This window comes from Cucurbita moschata, unplaced genomic scaffold (assembly GCF_002738365.1).
Source record: "Cucurbita moschata cultivar Rifu unplaced genomic scaffold, Cmos_1.0 Cmo_Scf00020, whole genome shotgun sequence".
NCBI classification, from domain to species: domain Eukaryota; kingdom Viridiplantae; phylum Streptophyta; class Magnoliopsida; order Cucurbitales; family Cucurbitaceae; genus Cucurbita; species Cucurbita moschata.
This window is the reverse complement of record NW_019268536.1, coordinates 204,107-223,843: the sequence shown is the minus strand read 5'-3', so window position 1 is coordinate 223,843 and position 19,737 is coordinate 204,107. Positions and strand designations below refer to the sequence as shown.

The 19,737-nt window shown below is 38.6% G+C and overlaps 4 protein-coding genes and 1 pseudogene across 4 annotated transcripts; 3 read left to right on the top strand and 2 right to left on the bottom strand.

Annotated features, from left to right (window-relative positions):
- Positions 1 to 2,003: 2,003 nt before the first annotated feature.
- Positions 2,004 to 4,328, top strand: LOC111457766 (sugar transport protein 13-like). Its single transcript, XM_023100161.1, has 4 exons — positions 2,004 to 2,146; positions 2,221 to 2,546; positions 3,147 to 3,271; positions 3,353 to 4,328. The coding sequence occupies exons 1-4, from the start codon at positions 2,014 to 2,016 to the stop codon at positions 4,287 to 4,289; spliced, it is 1,521 nt and encodes a 506-aa protein (XP_022955929.1). The 5' UTR covers positions 2,004 to 2,013; the 3' UTR covers positions 4,290 to 4,328.
- A 779-nt stretch (positions 4,329 to 5,107) lies between these two features.
- On the top strand, positions 5,108 to 5,920 carry LOC111457767 (photosystem I reaction center subunit II, chloroplastic). The gene has a single exon (XM_023100162.1). It carries the CDS (start codon positions 5,169 to 5,171, stop codon positions 5,793 to 5,795), a length of 627 nt encoding a protein of 208 aa, XP_022955930.1. The 5' UTR covers positions 5,108 to 5,168; the 3' UTR covers positions 5,796 to 5,920.
- Positions 5,921 to 6,620: 700 nt separating this feature from the next.
- On the bottom strand, positions 6,621 to 9,305 carry LOC111457760 (G-type lectin S-receptor-like serine/threonine-protein kinase LECRK4). The gene has a single exon (XM_023100153.1). It carries the CDS (start codon positions 9,122 to 9,124, stop codon positions 6,698 to 6,700), a length of 2,427 nt encoding a protein of 808 aa, XP_022955921.1. The 5' UTR covers positions 9,125 to 9,305; the 3' UTR covers positions 6,621 to 6,697.
- A 287-nt stretch (positions 9,306 to 9,592) lies between these two features.
- LOC111457761 lies at positions 9,593 to 13,032 on the bottom strand (annotated as a pseudogene).
- A 4,286-nt stretch (positions 13,033 to 17,318) lies between these two features.
- LOC111457476 (phosphatidylinositol transfer protein 3-like) lies at positions 17,319 to 19,719 on the top strand. The gene is made up of 7 exons (XM_023099686.1): positions 17,319 to 17,529; positions 17,619 to 17,736; positions 17,974 to 18,062; positions 18,202 to 18,248; positions 18,362 to 18,450; positions 18,805 to 18,938; positions 19,013 to 19,719. The coding sequence occupies exons 1-7, from the start codon at positions 17,455 to 17,457 to the stop codon at positions 19,706 to 19,708; spliced, it is 1,248 nt and encodes a 415-aa protein (XP_022955454.1). The 5' UTR covers positions 17,319 to 17,454; the 3' UTR covers positions 19,709 to 19,719.
- The last annotated feature ends 18 nt before the right edge of the window (positions 19,720 to 19,737 follow it).

Genomic DNA, 19,737 nt, shown 5'->3' with positions numbered 1-19,737 from the left:
TTTTTCAAATTTAATTCATAAATAAAAATCATTAAACAAATGAAATTATTAATTAATTAACTAAAAATATATTAAATATATTTAGTTCATTAGTTAGATTTGGTGGTTAAATTAAGTTAATCTCCATCTAACCATTAACTAATTAATAGTAAATTAACTTAGTATAAGTACTCAATTTTTAATAGTACTTATAATTGGCTATCCAATTAAAAATTAAGTATTTAATATGAGATAATCTCATTTAAAATAATTTACTAATTTTTTAAATAAAATATGTATAATTAATTTTTTAATTTAATTATTGTAATCCTTTATTATTTGGTTTCGACCAAAATTAAAATAATATAATAGATAAGTCAGCTAAAATATAAATTAATATGCATGCACTGACTGCATTTATGGCTAAATAAGTTTAATTTTCGTATTAGTTGTGTTCGATCGACAAAAGAGAACCTCACCTAAAGTCTGACAAAGTCGCAAAAGAAATTCTCGTTAAAACGTGGTACGAAGTTAGGTAAAATAAAAATTGAACATATTATTAATTTATAAAAAAAACATTAAATAAATATTGTGGCTGGAAATAGAGGTGAAAAATAGTGCAACTTATTTATCACGCATAGTGTGTTCAATTACTTGCGAGTTCTTGAGTGGTGTGTATTATATGCTTTCTCATCGTTATCTTTTATCCTTTTTTTGTGGAGAAATAAGTAGTTCAATCCACGATTCATCGTCTCGAACTGTGCTACCTGCTAACGTGTCTGTTTTTTATTTCAATTTTTTCGAAGAAATCAATAAATACTTGACTCTCGACTGTTGTGTTCCTATAATGCTACTAATTGACAAGCAATTAAAGAAATCATCGTTCATTCGTTTATGTATTATTTACTCGAGTGTCACATCATGATAATGGCATAATATAAGTAAATAAAAATGTAAAATTTTATAAATGGAATTTCGTTTCCAAACAAATCCTAATTATATTTAATTATTAGGAAATGTATTAAATATTTTAAATAATTGAGAATTTTTTTTATTTTTTTATTTTTTACCAAAGCTCTCTCTCTCAAATTATTTATTTATTTATTTTTTACTGTTATATATATATATATATATATATATATATTTCAAAAATGTTTCAGTATATAATTTTTTATTTTTCAATATAATTCCTTAAAATATAATAGTAAATCTAATAATATGGCATAAGAAAAAAAATATAATTGAGTGTTAAACATCATTTTTAAAAATTTAATATTATAATATAATCTTTTAATTTTTTAAGAGTATATAGTTATTTAGGATATATAGGAGGTTGTAAATGGAGATGGAATGTAATTCTCGACTACGTACCTTATACTAAAAAAATTTTATTAATAAAATTGTCACGTTAATAAATTAAAAAATTTCTATAGTTTTAGATAACTATTGATATAAATTCAGAATTACTTTGGTAGTTTTTCTTCGTAAGATTCCACATGAGTCGAAGATGGAAACAAAACATTTAAGAGTAATTTTACAATGGCGAGGTTGACAAAGTATACATCATGGGTCAATGATTATATGGGTCGGATTATGTACATTAATGTTCTTCCATTTGAGGTAATGTTGAGAAACAAAAAAATGAAACATAAATGGAAAAAAAATAATGTCTTATTATTTTTCCTTTTTTGATGCAAAAAAAAGGATGGATGCCTTTAAATCTCCATGAATTTGGTCAGTTTGAATACATTGGAACGTTTCATTTGGTTGGATTTGGATAACATTTCCAAGTAATCTCACCGCATTTACTTTACTTCTACATTATCTCTTAATCATTTTTACTATATATATACACACTCTGTTTCTGAAACGGTTGATCCGACACACCCATACGATGCTCTGTTCATCAGCAAAAAACTGGATTTTACTCTGTTTTTGAAACTGTCGCGTTCTGTTCATTCGTATCCAATTCATTATAAATATTCAAATCCCACACGTTCGAAATTCAATCTCCATCGGAAAATTTTGGTAACAATGCCTGCAGCAGCGTTTGCGGTGGCTCCGGGCGGCGTCGAGTTCGAGGCTAAGATAACGCCGGTGGTTATTATTTCGTGTATATTGGCGGCCACCGGAGGGCTTATGTTCGGCTATGATATCGGCGTGTCTGGTGAGTTAATTCATCTCAATTTTGACTTTGTTCTTAGTTTGTTTATGGGGGAATTGATCGACATGTCGAAACAGGGGGAGTGACGTCGATGCCTTCGTTTTTGAGAGAGTTCTTTCCGGTGGTGTACGAGAGGATTCAAAGTCACGAAGCGGAGGACAGTAATTACTGTAAATACGACAATGAAAGCTTACAGTTGTTCACTTCTTCTCTGTATTTGGCGGCGTTAACTGCCACGTTTTTCGCTTCTTACACGACCACAGTTCTTGGTCGGAAACATACTATGCTTATTGCTGGGATTTTCTTCATTGTCGGAACTGTTTTGAACGCCACCGCCGTCAGCCTCCTCATGCTCATTCTTGGAAGAATCTCTCTGGGTTGTGGCGTTGGATTTGCCAACCAGGTTTGCTTGCATTCCTTCTTGAATCCCTACTCGTTTTAAACCAAGCTCGTTAACCTACTAATTTTGCAACCTCAAACAAAGTCACGAGAGCTTAGCTCAAAGTGACAATATTATACCATTGTGAAGTTTCGTAGTTCCTAATATGGTATTAGAATCATGCTCTTAAGTCAGTCATGTCAAAGAAATCTTCAAATGTTTCATGTCAATAGAATCCTTAAATGTCGAACAAAGAAGTTGTGAGTATGAATGTGTAGTCAAAAGTGGCTCAATTGTCAAACAAAGGGTGTACTTTGTTATATGACTCCTCTAGCCTTAATTAAGGGGAGTCTGTTCGAGTGCTCCATAGGTTTCAGGAGAGGCTTTCTGGTGTACTTGGTTTGAGGGGAGGATTGTTGGGAGGGAATGATCCTATTTTTTGTGTTTACAAGTAAAAAATATATCTACATAAGTATGAGACCTTTTCGAGAACCAACCCTGAGAGCTTATGCTTAAAGTAGACAATATCGTACCATTGTGGAGGTTCATGATTCTTAATAGAAAGTAGGATGTGGCTTTGTTTCTCTTTCTTTAACATCTTGTAATTTCGGTGTTGGAAAATAGGCGGTGCCTCTGTTTCTATCAGAGATAGCTCCGACAAGGATTCGTGGAGCTTTGAATATTCTGTTCCAGTTCGACGTAACCGTCGGAATTTTGTTTGCGAACCTCGTCAATTATGGCACATCCAAGTAAGATTTGAACTCTAAACGTATTTTCGGCTTCTGGGTTGTGATCAGGTTTAGATTTTGAAATTTAAAAATGTATGATAGAATCGAAGGAGGATGGGGCTGGAGGGTATCACTGGGGCTGGCGGGTGTTCCAGCATTGCTATTGACTCTCGGTGCAATCTTGGTGGATGATACTCCAAATAGCTTGATCGAACGTGGCCATTTAGAGAAAGGAAAATCAGTGCTGAAGAAAATTAGAGGCACAACCAATGTCGAGCCAGAGTACATGGAGATCGTCGAGGCAAGTCGCATTGCTCAAGCAGTGAAGCATCCATTCAAAAGCCTCCTTAAGCGGCAGAATCGCCCGCCGTTTGTGATAGCTGTAATGTTGCAGATCTTCCAACAATTCACAGGAATCAACGCGATTATGTTCTATGCTCCTGTTTTATTTAGCACGTTGGGGTTTGGCAGCGATGCGTCTCTGTATTCTTCGGTGATAACAGGCGCTGTCAATGTGCTATCGACGTTGGTGTCAATTTACTCGGTCGACAAGCTCGGTCGACGAGTGTTGTTGATCGAAGCTGGAGTTCAAATGTTCATATCTCAAATGATCATCGCGGTGGTGCTCGGGTTGAAATTGGATGACAACACGAACAACATGTCGCGGGGGATGGCGATTGTGGTGGTGTTGATGGTGTGCACTTTCGTTTCGTCTTTTGCTTGGTCTTGGGGTCCATTGGGATGGTTGATTCCAAGCGAGACTTTTCCATTGGAGGCACGATCGGCTGGGCAAAGTGTCACGGTTTGTGTGAATATGGTGTTTACTTTTGTGATAGCGCAATCATTTTTGTCGATGTTGTGTCATATGAAGTTTGGGATCTTCTTGTTCTTCTCTGGTTGGGTGTTTATGATGTCGGTGTTCGTGGTGTTCTTGGTCCCGGAGACAAAGGGCGTTCCGATCGAAGAAATGACGGAGAGAGTTTGGAAGCGACATTGGTTTTGGAAGAGATTTATGAATGATGTGTATGAGAAAGTTTGATTTGGTTTGCTCTTGCCTTTGATTTTGTTGCCCAATCATGCCAATTCCTTCGTAAAAATGCAATTTGTAAGGGCTTTTTATAGTAACGGCCGCTCATCGGGAATCCGGTTTGCTTACAGTAATCCTAAACTCTACAACTCGTTTATATCACCGTCTTGAAGAAAATTAGATAATTTTGGTGGGTAAAATAATCTTTTGAATAAGTAATTTTATTAGTAATATGTTCCTGATGAATTAAGTTTTATTCATAACAAGTTGTTCTGGGTCTTTTGGTCTTAGATCAAGTCTTCAGTCTAACCATTCCCTTTATTTTTAGGTTCGTCAGCTCATCTCTAACGAACCTAGTTGCTAAGTCTTTCGTGTTAGCTTTAAGGTAATTTAACTAATACAAATGAAATCAGAACTAGACACCAAACGGTATGCCAACGAGGACGTTGGGCCCCTAAAACATGTGGATAGATCCATAGTTAATTGGAGAGGAGAACGAAACATTTCTTATATGAGTGTGAAAACCTCTCTCTAATTAAACGCATTCTAAAATCTTGAGTGGAAGCTCAGAAGAGAAAGTACGTGAGTTTAAGCTGATACATCTCTAGAGGTCTGATGTAGTTCTGAACGTAACCGTTGTAGATACTCATTGCACATGAAAAAAAAAAAAAATAATAATAATTTTACACTTAGGAAAAATGAGTTGGAATTAATTGAGGATGAATGAAAGGTGTGGAAGAGGTATGCGTATCAAAATCAAGGATTCTAATTGGCCCAACAAGGATCATCTTATCCACACCCAAATTCTCATGTTCTTAATGTTCTTGATCATCCTCCATTCCCAATCCACCATTTCCAATCCTCCATTTCTCGTCTCTCTCTGCAGCTCCAATGGCCATGGCCGCTCAAGCAACCCTCTTCACCCCATCACTCTCCACCCCCAAATCCACCGCCGTTACCATCCCATGGAAGCAATCCTCCACTCTCTCCTTCATCAACTCCAAGCCCCTCATCAAGCCTGCCGCATCTTCCCGAATAGTCAAAGTCTCAGCTGAGGCCGAGGCGGCGGCTACGGAGGCTCCTGCCGGATTCTCCCCACCAGAGCTCGACCCAAGTACCCCTTCCCCAATCTTCGCCGGCAGCACCGGGGGACTACTCCGGAAGGCCCAGGTCGAGGAATTCTATGTCATAACATGGGAGTCCCCGAAGGAGCAAATCTTCGAAATGCCAACGGGAGGCGCAGCCATCATGCGACAGGGCCCGAATCTGCTGAAATTGGCGAGGAAGGAGCAGTGTTTGGCTCTGGGGACAAGGCTGAGATCCAAGTACAAGATTAAGTACCAATTTTACAGGGTGTTTCCGAATGGGGAAGTTCAGTATTTGCACCCCAAAGATGGGGTTTATCCAGAGAAGGTGAATCCAGGCAGGGAAGGAGTTGGGCAGAACTTCAGGTCCATTGGGAAGAATGTGAGCCCCATTGAAGTCAAGTTCACTGGTAAACAAGTGTATGATCTGTAAGAAATTTCCTATTTCTAATGCTTTTCTTATGACATGAATTGTTATAATGCTCTGTTCTCCTGAATTCTGATGTTTGTTCATCCAAACATATCCTATACATGATATTCATCGGTTGCTTTAACCCATTTCTTTCGTTACCCCAAAAAGTGTTTGTTAGGGAGAGGTTTTGATGTATACGTTCGTCTCGAGAACGTCGAGTTTAGAAATTTGTGTCGTCTTTCGGGTAAATGAAAATGTCTTCACCGCTAGTAGATACTGTCCTCTTTTACGCTTTCATTTTAGACTTTCTTATAGATTTTAAAACGCGTATTTTAGGGAGAGGTTTCCACACCCTTGTCCTCTCTGAGCGCTTACACTTTTCGGCTCTTGCTCAAAGTTTCTAAAAACGCGTATATTAGGAAGAGGTTTCCACACCCTTATAAAAAAAATGTTTTATTCCCCTCTTCAACCATCCACCTCTCTTTGGGACCCAACGACCTCACTAACATTTGTTTCTTTCTCCAATTGACGTGGGATCTCCCAATCCACCTTATTCGGGGTCCAGCATCCTTGCTGACACACCGTCTCATGTCCACCCCCTTTAGGGTTCAACCTCCTTGCTGGCACACCGTCTCGTGTCCACCTCCCTTTAGAGTTCAACCCTTTCGCTAACACATTGCCTGGTGTCTGACTCTGATACCATGTGTAACAACCTAAGTCCACCTTTAATAAATATTGTCCACTTTAGTCCGTTACATATTGTCGTTGGTTTAACGGTTTAAAAATGCATGTATTAGAGAGGTTTACACACTCTTATAAGCAATTATAACAAAAACGAATGGAGTAAGGAACATTTAAAAATGAATTGAAAAGAAATTAAAGGAAGACTATTTTGTTTAAAATAACACGAAAAAGGTTGAAGCTTATTCACTTAAAGGGATGGAGCCGGTCGACAGAAGTAGAGCAGCTGAGGAGGAGGTTGTGGCGCGCAGGAGCTGAGGAGGGGTTCCAACATCGTCCGTGCCTTCTAACATTTGGGTCACCTTCTTCATGGATGGTCTTTGAGACGCATCTGGATGAATGCACCATAACCCCACCATTGCCATCCTTTCAAACCTGTCCAAATCCCTTAATGTTTCCGGCTCATCTCCCACCACCGTCTCCAGTTTACCGGCCGCCGCGCAACTCAGAACCCAATTCGATAAAACCAAGTCCTCCTCCTCACTTTCTTCTTCCACTCGATCCAACTCAACGTTCCTTCTACGGCAAATTATCTCCAACAGCATTACCCCATAGCTGAATACATCCACCTTTGCCGTCACCGGAGCTCCCCTCAGCCACTCCGGCGCCATGTACCCAAATGTCCCTCTCGCCTCCGTGTTTGTTCTCGTTTGGTCCTTCATCAACAGCTTCGATATCCCAAAATCTGCGATTTTCGTTGTGTAATTGGCGTCGAGGAGTACGTTTTGGGGCTTCACGTCGCAATGGATGATCTGCGTCTCGCACCCTTCGTGTAAGTACGCTAATCCTCTCGCTATTCCCAACGCAATTTCGACCCTCTGTGCCCAATTAGGGTTTTCGCCACTGCCAAATAGGAAACCTGATAGTGCTCCCCTCGGCATTAGCTCATACACTAGAAGAAATTGATTCTCCTTTTCGATGCAGTAACCTAACAATCGGACCAAATTCTTGTGATACGTCCGGCCGATGATTGTGAGCTCCGTCACGAACTCATTTTCAGTTCTTTCATGCATTTTATCGAGCAGTTTCACTGCAATTTCCACCTCAACACCGTCTATGTGTAAATCTCCGCTGAACACTTTACCCGAAGATCCCCGGCCGAGGATCCTGTGGAATCCATCGGTTGCATCATCCAATTCCTGGTAAGTGAATTCCCGGAAATTGATTCCGATGGCACTTGCACTTGAACGTTGCTTCCTTCTCAACAATCTTCCAGTTATGGGATGAGAGAAGAGGGCAACGACTCCGAAGCAAAAAGCAAGAACTCCAGCGATTATATTGCCGATCTCCAAGAACTTTCGGTATTTCGATTTGTCTTTTGGTTTGTTGTTTAAACCCATCGGACTGTTTCCTGAAGGCACTTTGATCAGAGTTCTTAATCCTTTAGTATTGGAAGTATTTCTAGCATTCATTAATGGCGTCCTTTTGCTAAGACATGTCCTGCCATTCAAAGTTGCAGCCATGGCATAACGATCCCCGAGGATTGCCTGTTTGCATCCCTCAACATCAACGTCGTTTGTAGTAGCCAATACTGAAAATTGTCCTGCTCCAGGGGGGAAGTCGATATCGACATCATTGATCACCTGGATCTCGAATGTCTTCCCATAATCTTCACTACGGTAATTGTCCACTGTTTTTGGCCGACATCCTTTCATAGCATCGGTCGGATCCAAATGAACAAAGCCCGGCAAGCAATCGCAGGTTACTGTGTCGTTGTCGGATGATATGCAGAGACCATTTAAGCCGCAAACTGTGTTCACAAGGCAAGGATCGCTCATGGCTCCCCAAATCTTTTTCCATTCATTTCTGTCTGTCTTGTGGTGAATATATTGTCGAAAATCGCCATGGACACCGATCGTTGCTCTGTGATAGTAATCCTTAATTGGGGCTTGATCATTAACTGTCAAATTGCGAAATATCTGTCCAATTGGGGAAGTTCCATTGGTAAGGAACATTGAAGCAGAGTTATTGAACATCAAGACAGTGTTTGCAACCTCTGTTGCTATTGTGAACCAATACCCAATATTAGAGAAGAGGTAATTGGAAAGCACCAGATTCCCATCGCTTTGCATTTGCAACATGAAATTCCCAGTTGAGAAATCTGAGCTGGTTCTTGCAGAGAACATTTTTTTGTCGACGCCCAAAACCTGTCCGGGAAGGAGCGTGTCTGTCGGCCAATCGAAGCTTTGCCAGACGGCCTCAGGATTGGCGTTTTTCAACACCAAGTTGCCATCGTCTTGCATTTGGCCGGAACTTGCAGGGGTCTTCTGCTCTGTAAATGTTGATGGAATAATGGAGCCGGTTGGGGACAGAATTTCAAAATGGCCGGTGTTGTTCAACTGGACGACGGAATCCAGCGGCGCCGGATTGTCACGGTTGGCCGACCAAACCAGTATCTTTTCGGGGATTTTATCAAACCAAATTCCGGCAAGGTAGAGATCGTTGGAAAGATGATAGAAACCGAAAGCAAAGTCCCCTAATGGAGAAACCCAGGAATGGGTAGATCCTGCAGTAATGGAGGAACCCGGGCTTATGGCGGAGCCAGTTTGAGCCAAACACTCATGGAAGTTCATAAGGAGAAAGGAAAGAAGCATGAGGATGTTGGCCATGGTGGACGGATTGAAGTTTCTGAACAATCGTGCTTCTGAAATGGTCTGATCCGGAAGCTGCTTTGTAGGGGTGTAATGGATTAGATACAGACAGACATTGACTTGGGAGTCAAGCACCAAGTCAATTCAACTTCAGAAAAATCAACCAAGACATTGAAGTTGTGGGGACGGGAAATTAATGGAATTTTCGCACCCTCACCCTAGAGGTTTCCCCGACCCCAAATATATGCCAATCCACCTGCAAAGAAAAATAACATGATATAGAAAAAAAACGAGGCAGAGGAGAAGAAAAGTCTGTTGAGTTATCTCATGACGAGCACGACGTCAATAACCACCCCATCTAGACTCATTGCACCGTATAGTGTAGCTTGTTGGGAAAAGGGATAGTGAAAGAGATATGAAAAAATAAAATAGATTAAAGCTGCATTACTTTATTATTGTTTTCGAGTAATTGTTTTCGTGCTCAAAGGGGTTATACAATCACAGTATTGATAGGCTTAGACACTGGGGTCCAAAATAGTAAATTATGGAAATTAAATTTAAATGTACTGTTAATCTCCTAAAATCTTGTTAGTTTGAATATTTGAATCATATCTCAACTACTTTAAATCATATATAATACTTTGAATCATATCTCAACATAGCTAAAGTCGTGGAAGAGAGGACTAACAAGCAAGGAAACACCATGATGCACACAGTGACTACTGTCGAATGGTGTCGTAGCTTTGCTGGTCAAGAGGATGAACTACTAATTAGTTCCACTCTCTGTGTGCAAGTTTGAACAATACTTGGAGCGACTTTGAGGGACGGAATTCAAATATACTCGAGTTTAGGGAGAGCACGATGATGAAGTTAGGATCGCACAAGAACACACATTTGATTAAGATGAACACAAACAGAGAAGCACTAATAGTAGGGGTATGTATATGATGACTCAAGCAGAGGAGGGATCCTCACCTCAATGCTTCCTTCTAGCATCCGTTCAACGTCTTTCATGGATGGGCGGCGTACCGGATCCGAAGACAAGCACCACAGACCCACCATTGCCATCCTCTTAAACCTTTCATAGTCATTCACTGCTTCAGAATCCTGGCTTATCACGTCTCTCAATCTTTCTGCTCTCAAACAACTTACAACCCAGTCCACCAGAAATGTTGCATCAGAGGCTTCTATCTCTTTTACAACATGCCTTCTGCAAAAGATGGTCTCTAACAAAACCACTCCAAAGCTGTAAACGTCAACTTTTTTGGTAACAGGTAAACCTCTCATCCATTCTGGCGCCATGTATCCCCTTGTTCCTCTCATCATCGTGTCTGTGCGTGTCTGGTCTTTCTTCATCAACTTAGCTATGCCGAAATCTGAGATTTTCACTCTGTAATTGTGGTCAAGGAGAATGTTCTGTGGCTTTATATCGCAGTGGATGATCTGGGTTTCGCACTCTTCGTGCAAATATGACAACCCACTGGCGATTTCCAACACCATTTTTGCTCTGCTTTCCCATTTGGGCTTTTCATTTTCCTTCCCCCCAAACAGGAAACTTGACAAGGTATCATTTTTCATGAACTCAAAAACCAACAACCGATCATCTCCCTCGTTGCAGAATCCCAACAATTGAACCAGGTTTCTATGATGAGTCAAACCAATTATTTGGACTTCTGTTAAGAACTCCTCTCCATGTTCAGTCAGCTTCTTCAATTTCTTTACTGCAACCTCCACTTCTTGATCTCTCAACCTCAAAACCCCATGATAGACTGTACCAAAAGCTCCACTCCCAAGTTGCTTTTGGAATCCATTTGTTGCTTCTTTCAATTCATTCAATGAAAATGCCTTCAAATTCACCTCCAACTGATTCAGCTTTGCAGGTTTCTTTTCTTTAAACAAACCCCTTGTAAGAAAGGGCTGATAATAGACGGAAACGACTGCAAAAAGCAATGCAAATGTTGAACATACCACAAATATCGCTAGCAGAGCTTCGTTAGAAATGAGTGTTTTTCCGTCATTATTGATGGGAACTTTCAGGAACGCCACAAGATTATTGGTGTCCGAAATGCTTCGTCTAGCGTTTAACAATGGCATCCTCTTCTTGTAGCAACCATTATTAAAATAAACGGCAGCCGAGCAAAAACAGTCTTTTCTCACAGCTTCCTCGCACTGGCTGTCATCCAATGGTCCAACCATGGAAACATCAGAGTCCTTAAGATATGGGAAATCAGCATCTTCAAGCCTAACAATTTTGAAGCTCTCATGTGTAGAATCTAATGAACAAAAGTCCATGACCAGATCTGGTTGGCACCCTTTAGAGGGCGTGTTTGGATCAATCGAAGAATACCCTTCCAAGCACGAACAATTCACAGTTTCATTGTCAGGTGAGGTGCAAAATCCAAACACCCCACAAATGTTATTCACCAAACAAGGCCTTTCAACCCACTTTCCATGCCGTTTCCCACTCGCTGCCAGTCTTACTCCGATACAACTGCCGGAAGTTCCCCTGATCATCGAGGATTACTCTGTGGTAATAGTCTTCTACTGGCGGTGGCTGTTCGGTCGTCATTGTATATGTAATTGTTGTGCCATTAAAGACATACAATAGAGCTGTCGTTCGGTTGAAGACGATGCTGCTGCTTCCGGACGTACCGGAATACTTATAAGCAGGATCACCATTTCGAAAAGAAGTCAAGAGGACATTGCCGTCGTCTGCTACATCCAACATGAATCGGCCTTTGGAATAGTCGGTTTTTCCGTTCACATTTGAGAACAGTTGATGGCCCTTGGGAAGAACCTATATTAAGAATATATGGTTAGGAACCAGAATCTATTATAAGATTTGCTTCCCAAAAAACATCTTCATTCTTTAAATTAGCTAACATGAGACTTTCCCCTCAGAATTTTCCCTTCCAATAAAGTACTCTATAGAGCTTTTCTTAAGGTTTATGGAGCCCTCGAACAACCTCCCCTTAATCGAGGCTCGACTCCTTTTCTCGAGTCCTTGAACAAATGGTGTACTTTTAACGACTCATTTTTTCTGACACTTGAGTCACTTTTGACTATTCTTTCGAGACTTACAACTTCTTTATTCGACATTTGAGGATTCTATTGACATGGCTAAATTGAGTGAATGACTCTTATAGCTGTTAGGATCGCACAATAACGCACACACTCGATCAAGATGAATACAAAGAGCGGGAGAAAGAAAATACAAGCAGGAATATAAGCTAAAGAACACAGAGAATGAAAGTATATACTAAAGTTATCAATATAAATCCTTTAGCCTATATTTCTTTATTGTTGTATTTTCTCTATTGTTTTTTTTTTTTTTGTTCATCTTGATTGAGGGTATGTATTGTCTTGTGATCCTGACCCACATAAAAATTTGGAGCAAAATAGAATATAAAATTCTGAGTGGAGTAATAGTTTAAAAACCTGTCCAGGCAATAGAGTATCGGTGGGATGATCGAAGCTCTGCCATATGGGATCGGAGGAGGAATTCAGCAGCTGAAAGTTGCCATCGTCAGACATGAAAGCCGAGGTAGTGTCGGTGCCGTCGTAGATTGAAACTTTAGTGTCGTTAGCATGAATCAGCGCAAATTCGCCGGTGGGTCCGAAAATAATGGTGGACTTAGCGTTTGCTGGGTTGTCTCTGTTAGCGGACCATACCAAAGTTCTCTCAGGAATTTTGTCGAACACTATGCCGACAAGGTATCTGTCAGGGGTGATCTCGTGGAACCCAAAAGCAAACTCGCCGGAGGGTGATACCCAAAAATCATTCGACCCAGCCACGATTGATGACTTCAAATTAACGATGCCGTTCTGAGCGTAACAGTGAAGAAAACAGAGAAGCAATGGGAGAGAGAGATACAAGAGTTTAATGGCAGCCATTGGAATTGGAAGCAGAGCGTTGGATGAACAAACTGAAGATAAATTTTCTTCCCTTAGAAATTTCAAGAAAATAAATAAATAAATAATAGTTGCCGTTGACGTTGCCGTTGACGTTGACGTTGACGTTGACATTGACTTTGGCTTTATTATTTTAGGTGCAATTAATTAATGAGTTCTCTATACTTTTTCGTGCCTATTTCCTAGACAATATGAAACATTTAATTTCAGCTTTCAAAACAAAATGGTTATTTAGAAAGAAAAAGAAAAAAAAAAAAAAAAGTCACGTGTGGAGGCGCTGGGCACGTGCCTAGCGGCGTCCACATAAAAATGAATTTGGGCCGAGGCCCAATATAAGTCCAGTACAGCTAGAGTCCAAGTGAAGCCTGTTGGTTCAGTTGAGCCCATGAAGGATGAATTAACGCTCCAATCATGAAGAAAATAGAATTCTGTGTTTTTTTTTTTTATATATATATAAAAGATTCAATTATGTGCAAATATAGATCCCAGAAAACTCCCGGAAGCCTATGGAGCCCTCCCTTAATCAAGGCTTGACTCCTCTGGAGTCTTCGAACAAAGTCTTCAAGACTCACAACTTCTTTGCTCGACATTTGAAGATCTTATTGACATGACTAAGTTAAGGGCATGACTCTAATACCATGTTAGAAATCACGACTCTCCACAATAGTACGATATTGTCCACTTTTAGTATAAGCTCTCATGACTTTACTTTAGACTTTCCCTAAAAAATCTTGTATCAATGGAGATGTATTCGTTACTTATAAATTCATGATCATTCTCTAAATTAGACAAACAGTTAAAAAAAAAAAACACAGACAAAACGATAGAAGACAAAGAATGAGAAGAAGAGTGGGGGTTTAGGGCAGGGTGTCTATGTTAAGGACACTGCCCCCTGAAGACTTAAGGACTCTTTTAGGGCAGGGTTTAGGGCAGGGTGTTTTCGGTCAGGATTTTCCTCTTCTTTTTTTTAATTTAATTTTATTATTATTTTATTCTGCCTTTTAAGTTACTTCAGACGAACACAGCAAACATTTGTCTCAGAGTATCAGACCTCTCTGGTTCGTAATTATTATTTTTCTTCAGAAATTACTTTTTTTCACCTTTTTTCACTCATTATTTTCCATTTCCTAATTTAAATTTGTTGATGTATATATATATATATGTATATGTATATGTATATGTATATGATGCATGTCATTTCAATTTATCGAAAAATAGAAAATAAAATAAATATATATATATATATATATATATGTCATTTCAAAAATGATTCTAAATAATAAAAACAAAAGTAATTAATAAAAGGGGAACAAAAAAACAAATATTTGGTATAATTGTGAAATCAATACCTTTTTACATGAAATGACATTGATTGATATTTCAACAATTAACATTTTTTACATCTTTATTTTTTAAACAATTAATTTATTAAAAAAAATTATAAATTCCAAAAAAGGCGAAGGATTAGAAGGAGACTTTAGTCATCAATGGTGGGCCACCACACACTCAGAAAATAGAAAATAAATTATTTATAAATAAATAAATAAATAAATAAAAATCCCAGCTGCCATATGGCCCCTCTTGATTTCCACCATTGAAGACACAGCCATTGAGCTAGCTAGCTGTGGTCAACAAAACTGCAAAACGACGCCATTTCAATCATTTCATGTTTTTTTTTTTTTTCTCCCTTAATTATGTGTTTTTGTGGATTAAATTTACCTTTTTCTCCCCGCTCAACGGTTACTCGAAGTCCGAAGGGGCATGTCCATATCTTTACAACCTTAAAGAAAAACCTATTCATTACTTGTTCTGTCACTGTGTTTGATTCTCAGTGGGTTTTAGCTGATTTGGTTGGAGGGCACAATTGGAAAGCCCTTCATTATTAATATATCCATTTATAAACCGTTGATGGTTGTGTTGGAGACTTGGTTGATGATTGTTTATTTCAAAATTGGTCGTGTTTTTATTTGAGGAAATCATTGAGAATCAAGTTCATACCAAAAAAAAAGTGTAATTTTTGTTGATGGGTTATTGCAGTTTTAAACTCATATCCATGTTATAGGAATTGGTAATGATTTAATGCAATCAATAATAGGTTTTTATGTTTGGGTCTCGAGTTAATTATTTGAGGGTTGAGCATTATCTTTCAATTTCTGATATGTTCGAGTAAAACTAAGATACATGAATAAATCAAGATTACATTTCAATGAGTACGATAGTTAAAGAATCTATACTAACAATCGTGTTTCTTTTATTTTTAGTTACTCAGTTATTAGAACTCCAAATTTAATCATGTTTGACTTGAAGTAATCCTATGTCGAGCAACCTTCTGAGAGTTTTCCTACGAAGCATATGAGTGAAGATAAAACATGTTAAAAGAACATGGGTTTATCTTCAAAAACAAGTAGGTAAAGTTGTAGTAGTCTAAACTCACTGCTAATAAATATGGTTTGTTTTTGTCCGTTACGTATCGCCGTCAATCTCACAATTTTCAACTAATGTGAGATTTCCCAATCCACTTCATTGGGGCCCAGCGTTCTCGCTAGCACATCACCCCGTGTCTAGCTCTCATACCATTTTGATACCTTATTTTCTTACCCATAAAAAGAAATTTAAAAATAATATTACGTTGAAGAGCATGGATACAGGGGCGTGATCGATAGTTGCATCAATCCAAATATATGTGATTTTATAATGGGTTCTAATTTAATTTATTCAACTTACAAACTATATAATAAATTAATATGTCTACACATGTTGCATAGTGGGTGACCCCCAAACAATGATAATATTAAGAGAGAGAAAGAGAGAGAAGAGAGAGAAAAGGAGGGTTTTGTTTCAAAATTTGAAATCTCTCTCTCAACTTGAAAAAGAAGAAAAACAAAGAGTAGGTAGAAGGATGAAACTTTACATCACAGTCAATGCCACGTGGTGCCTCCTCTTTCAACCAATCGTCACCCACCTGTATATTTAGCAAATTATACTGTCCTCTCCCCAACCCTATACTCATCATTTCATATGCCCCATAAAATATGTCAAATGATTGTCACGCAGCCACCTCGATACAAAAATATATATATATCTCTAAATATTATTTTTTAGAAAATCTTGAAAAACAAAAATGTATTAAAATAATAAAATTAAAATAAAATATTAAGTCAAAGTCAATGGTAAAGAGAGAAGAATCTCTTATATGTGCCCAAATTTGAAAGAAGACAAAGGGAAGCCTATTTTCACTAGGCAACAAGTTTTATTTACTAATTTAATTATCATAATAAAGTACCAATTTAAAGCTTTGGAAAACGCTTAAATAATAAAAAAAATAAAAATATATTCATATAATTTATTTTACTAACTCATATTATTTTAAGTACTATATGCGTGACTTTTATGTCTTTTTTTATTAAATGAAAAGAAATAAAATAGTCTAAATAAGCCAAATTTAGTAGAAATTAACGTAAATTGGAAAATTAATTAATAAAATAATAAAATTCATCAAATCACAGCCAAGTAAAATAATTATTTAAAAAAGGAAAATCCAGCGTGGAATAAGCAAAGGGGAAAAATACAGTGTAGTGGGGCGCACCGCAAGTTGGATGGCCCATCATCATTCATTTCCTCTACCCTTCGTCGTCCATCCTATCATTACCTTACCGTCCAATAATCCCCGTTCATTTTTTCTCTTAATTTATAAATTTTCTCTTATTTAAATTAATAGTTGAAATTATTTAATTTCGTGTGGTCCTCTAACAAAATTTTAATTATTAAAAATATCAATTTTTTTATTAAATTACAATTATAGCCTCTAAACTGTTATTTAGATGACATTTTTATTAATTAATGGGTGATATTTAAAAAAAAAATAAATAATGACATTAATGATGAAGCTATTATAGTTGTCATGTCACCTTTAATGATAATTCTTGAAATATGAGAAAAAAGAAAAAATCGGTATTGGGTTTCTATTTATTGCAATATTCTTCTCCAAATTACCATGCAGACTGTACATGACAATAACCCAAGAACAGCGAGGGCAAAAACGGAAAATCAGATTCCTATTATTAATGGGAACCAAAAAATTAAATTAAATTAAATAAATAAATAAAAGAAGTAGGTGTCCCACAAACCGGCACTTAACGGCGTCCGCGCCGACTCCATTTTCCGTTGCTAAATATGAGCGTTACCGTTTTCATTTCTCCTTTATGAAAAGCCAGTTCCTTTATAACGGCGTTATTCTCCCACGATTGGTTATAAATACGACACACCAATCCCCCACGCCCCCCCCCCCCATTTTTATTAATTCAAATATTACCCCTCTCTCTCTCTCCTGCCCGTACTTTCTCTCTCTAAAGGACCGGGTTTTTTTTTAACACAGTGGCGTGAAGCTGAAGTTTGGTGTATTTATCAGAAGGAAGTGTTGTTTTTTGAAGGGAGAAATGGGGAAGAATGATCAAAGAGTTGAAGCTGTTCTTGAGCTTCTTCGTAAACAAGCCCCACTTTCAGTTAAACAGGTTGATGAACAACAAACCCATGTCGGAAATTTTAAGGTTTTTGTTGTTTTTTTGTTCTTAATTTGTGTTTTTTTTTTATTTGTTTGTAGGAGAAATTTTGTTGTACGGCGTGTGTTGAGCGGTTCCTGAAGGCTAAAGGTGACCATGTCAAGAAGGCTGCTAAGAGCTTGAGAGCTTGCCTTTCTTGGAGAGATAGCATTGGCATTGGTAGCTTTTTTCAGAACCCCATCAAGAATCTTCCCTTTTTTTCTTTTAATTTTATAAATAATATATATATATATATGATCTTCATAGTAATGATTAAAGTTACCCTACGTGATTCCATTCCCTTTAAAGACGCCATTAGAAAAAAACCATTTTTTTTTTTTTTTTTTTAATTTTAAAGCCGAGGAATCTCACCTCTGTAATATTCCTCTCTTTATTTTGAATATTCTCTTTTTGCAGATAATCTGATCGCCGACGAGTTCTCCGCTGAGCTCGCAGATGGCGTTGCTTATGTCGCCGGCCACGACCAAGAATCCCGCCCCATCCTGGTATTTTTATTATTCTCTCTCAGTTTCGGGCTAATTTAGAGAATGATCATCAATTTATAAGTAAATAATAGACGCTAAAAGAAAAAAAAAAAAAGACACTTAGAGCTACTTTGTACTTATGGTGTACTTTGATTTGCAGATATTCCGGATTAAGCAGGATTATCCGAAGTTACGTTCGCAGAAAATGTGAGTAAAATGAAAACCCAGAAATTTATGATTAATTTTACAGAAATATATATATATGTGTATAGGTTATTGATTTTGTTTAAATGTATATATATATATATATATATATATAGGTTTACTCGTTTGCTAGTGTTCACGCTAGAAGTAGCGATCGGGACCATGCCCAAAAACGTGCACCAAATGATCATTCTCTTGGACGCAAGTAAGTCCCATAAAGTAGTTAATGAATTCAAGAATTGAAAACGAACCCATGTCGGAGCGGCGGCAGTGTCTGAGTTTTGGTCTCAGAAGCTGTCCGGTGTGGGACGGCGGTGTCGCTATCAATAGCCACCGCTTTATGGGGCGGAGGTGGGAAGGGCATTATGGGGAATTGGTCAAGTCCCAGTCCCAGTCCCAGTAGCACTTTACTTGGAGATTGAACAGCACAAGCAGAAGTCCCCAGAATTCAACTTTTTTTAAAATCATTTTTGGGGTTTTTAAAGAAGAAAAAAGAGAAAAAGAAAAAGAAATGATTGGGATAATGGATTAAATGTGTGATAGCGTGGGAAAATTGCAGGCTTTTTCAGGTCGGCGTCGGCTTTTTTGAACTTGTTTCTTCCGACGCTCAAATTGGTGGCGGATTTCTACCCCGGCCGCCTTCATTCCGCCTTTCTCATCGACCCTCCGGCGCTCTTCTCCTATTTATGGAAGGTATTTATTATTTTTATTTATTTATTTATTTTGGATAAGTAATTTGTAGTTGATTATTAATGGTGGAGCTGCAGGGTGTTCGTCCGTTCGTTGAGCTATCAACGGTCACGATGATAATATCATCTCTAGACTTTGAAGATTCGTTGGATTTCAGCGACTTTGCGGCTTACCCACGAGCCTCCTCCCTCCGATTCGATCAATCAACGGCCAAGATTGGCTCATCTGCATCCTCACGCTTCTCCTTCACCGTATCCCATCATTTCGACTCACTCAAGCCGTGGTATCTCAGTCTCACCGACACGTCAGCTTCCAAAGTGGGACCCACCAGTCCTTCTCCACTTGGTCCTGCACTGATTTCTCCACTCAACGCTCGTTCCCTGTCGTTTGCATCACCGGCTGCGAGAATGCCACGTGGTGTAATCAACGATGGAAGTAGTTACAGCTCGAGGCTGACGAGGAAAAGTCTGTTCCCGTCGACGCCATTGCCGCCGAAAAGTGCGCCGATGGTCGGGAATGGTAAGAAGGTCAATCAACCAAAGACTCCACGGCCGTCGTTCCTTCAATCGCCGGCAGTGTTTTTCCGGCGAGAGTGCCACGTCAGTAAAACGGAGAAGAATCGGGAAGCTTTCCGGCCATTATTGAAATTCTACAGAAGGCCATACGATGAGATGATTTACAGGTCAAAGATGAGGCCCCCACTTGGCGGATTGATCTCCATCGTCACTCCAAATATCAGACGCCGACACGTGTCAATGTCTCAACGGTTCTGATCCACTACCCCCCCCCCCCCCCCCCCCCC

Bases quoted from the DNA above. Each gene is read 5' to 3' on its own strand.
- LOC111457767 (XM_023100162.1), top strand. From the start codon at position 5,169: ATGGCCATGGCCGCTCAAGCAACCCTCTTCACCCCATCACTCTCCACC.
- LOC111457760 (XM_023100153.1), bottom strand. From the start codon at position 9,124: ATGGCCAACATCCTCATGCTTCTTTCCTTTCTCCTTATGAACTTCCAT.
- LOC111457766 (XM_023100161.1), top strand. From the start codon at position 2,014: ATGCCTGCAGCAGCGTTTGCGGTGGCTCCGGGCGGCGTCGAGTTCGAG. The intron at 2,147-2,220 runs GTGAGTTAATTC...ATGTCGAAACAG, and splicing joins CTATGATATCGGCGTGTCTG to GGGGAGTGACGTCGATGCCT. The intron at 2,547-3,146 runs GTTTGCTTGCAT...GTTGGAAAATAG, and splicing joins GCGTTGGATTTGCCAACCAG to GCGGTGCCTCTGTTTCTATC.
- LOC111457476 (XM_023099686.1), top strand. From the start codon at position 17,455: ATGGGGAAGAATGATCAAAGAGTTGAAGCTGTTCTTGAGCTTCTTCGT. The intron at 17,530-17,618 runs GTTGATGAACAA...ATTTGTTTGTAG, and splicing joins CCCCACTTTCAGTTAAACAG to GAGAAATTTTGTTGTACGGC. The intron at 18,451-18,804 runs GTAAGTCCCATA...GGAAAATTGCAG, and splicing joins GATCATTCTCTTGGACGCAA to GCTTTTTCAGGTCGGCGTCG.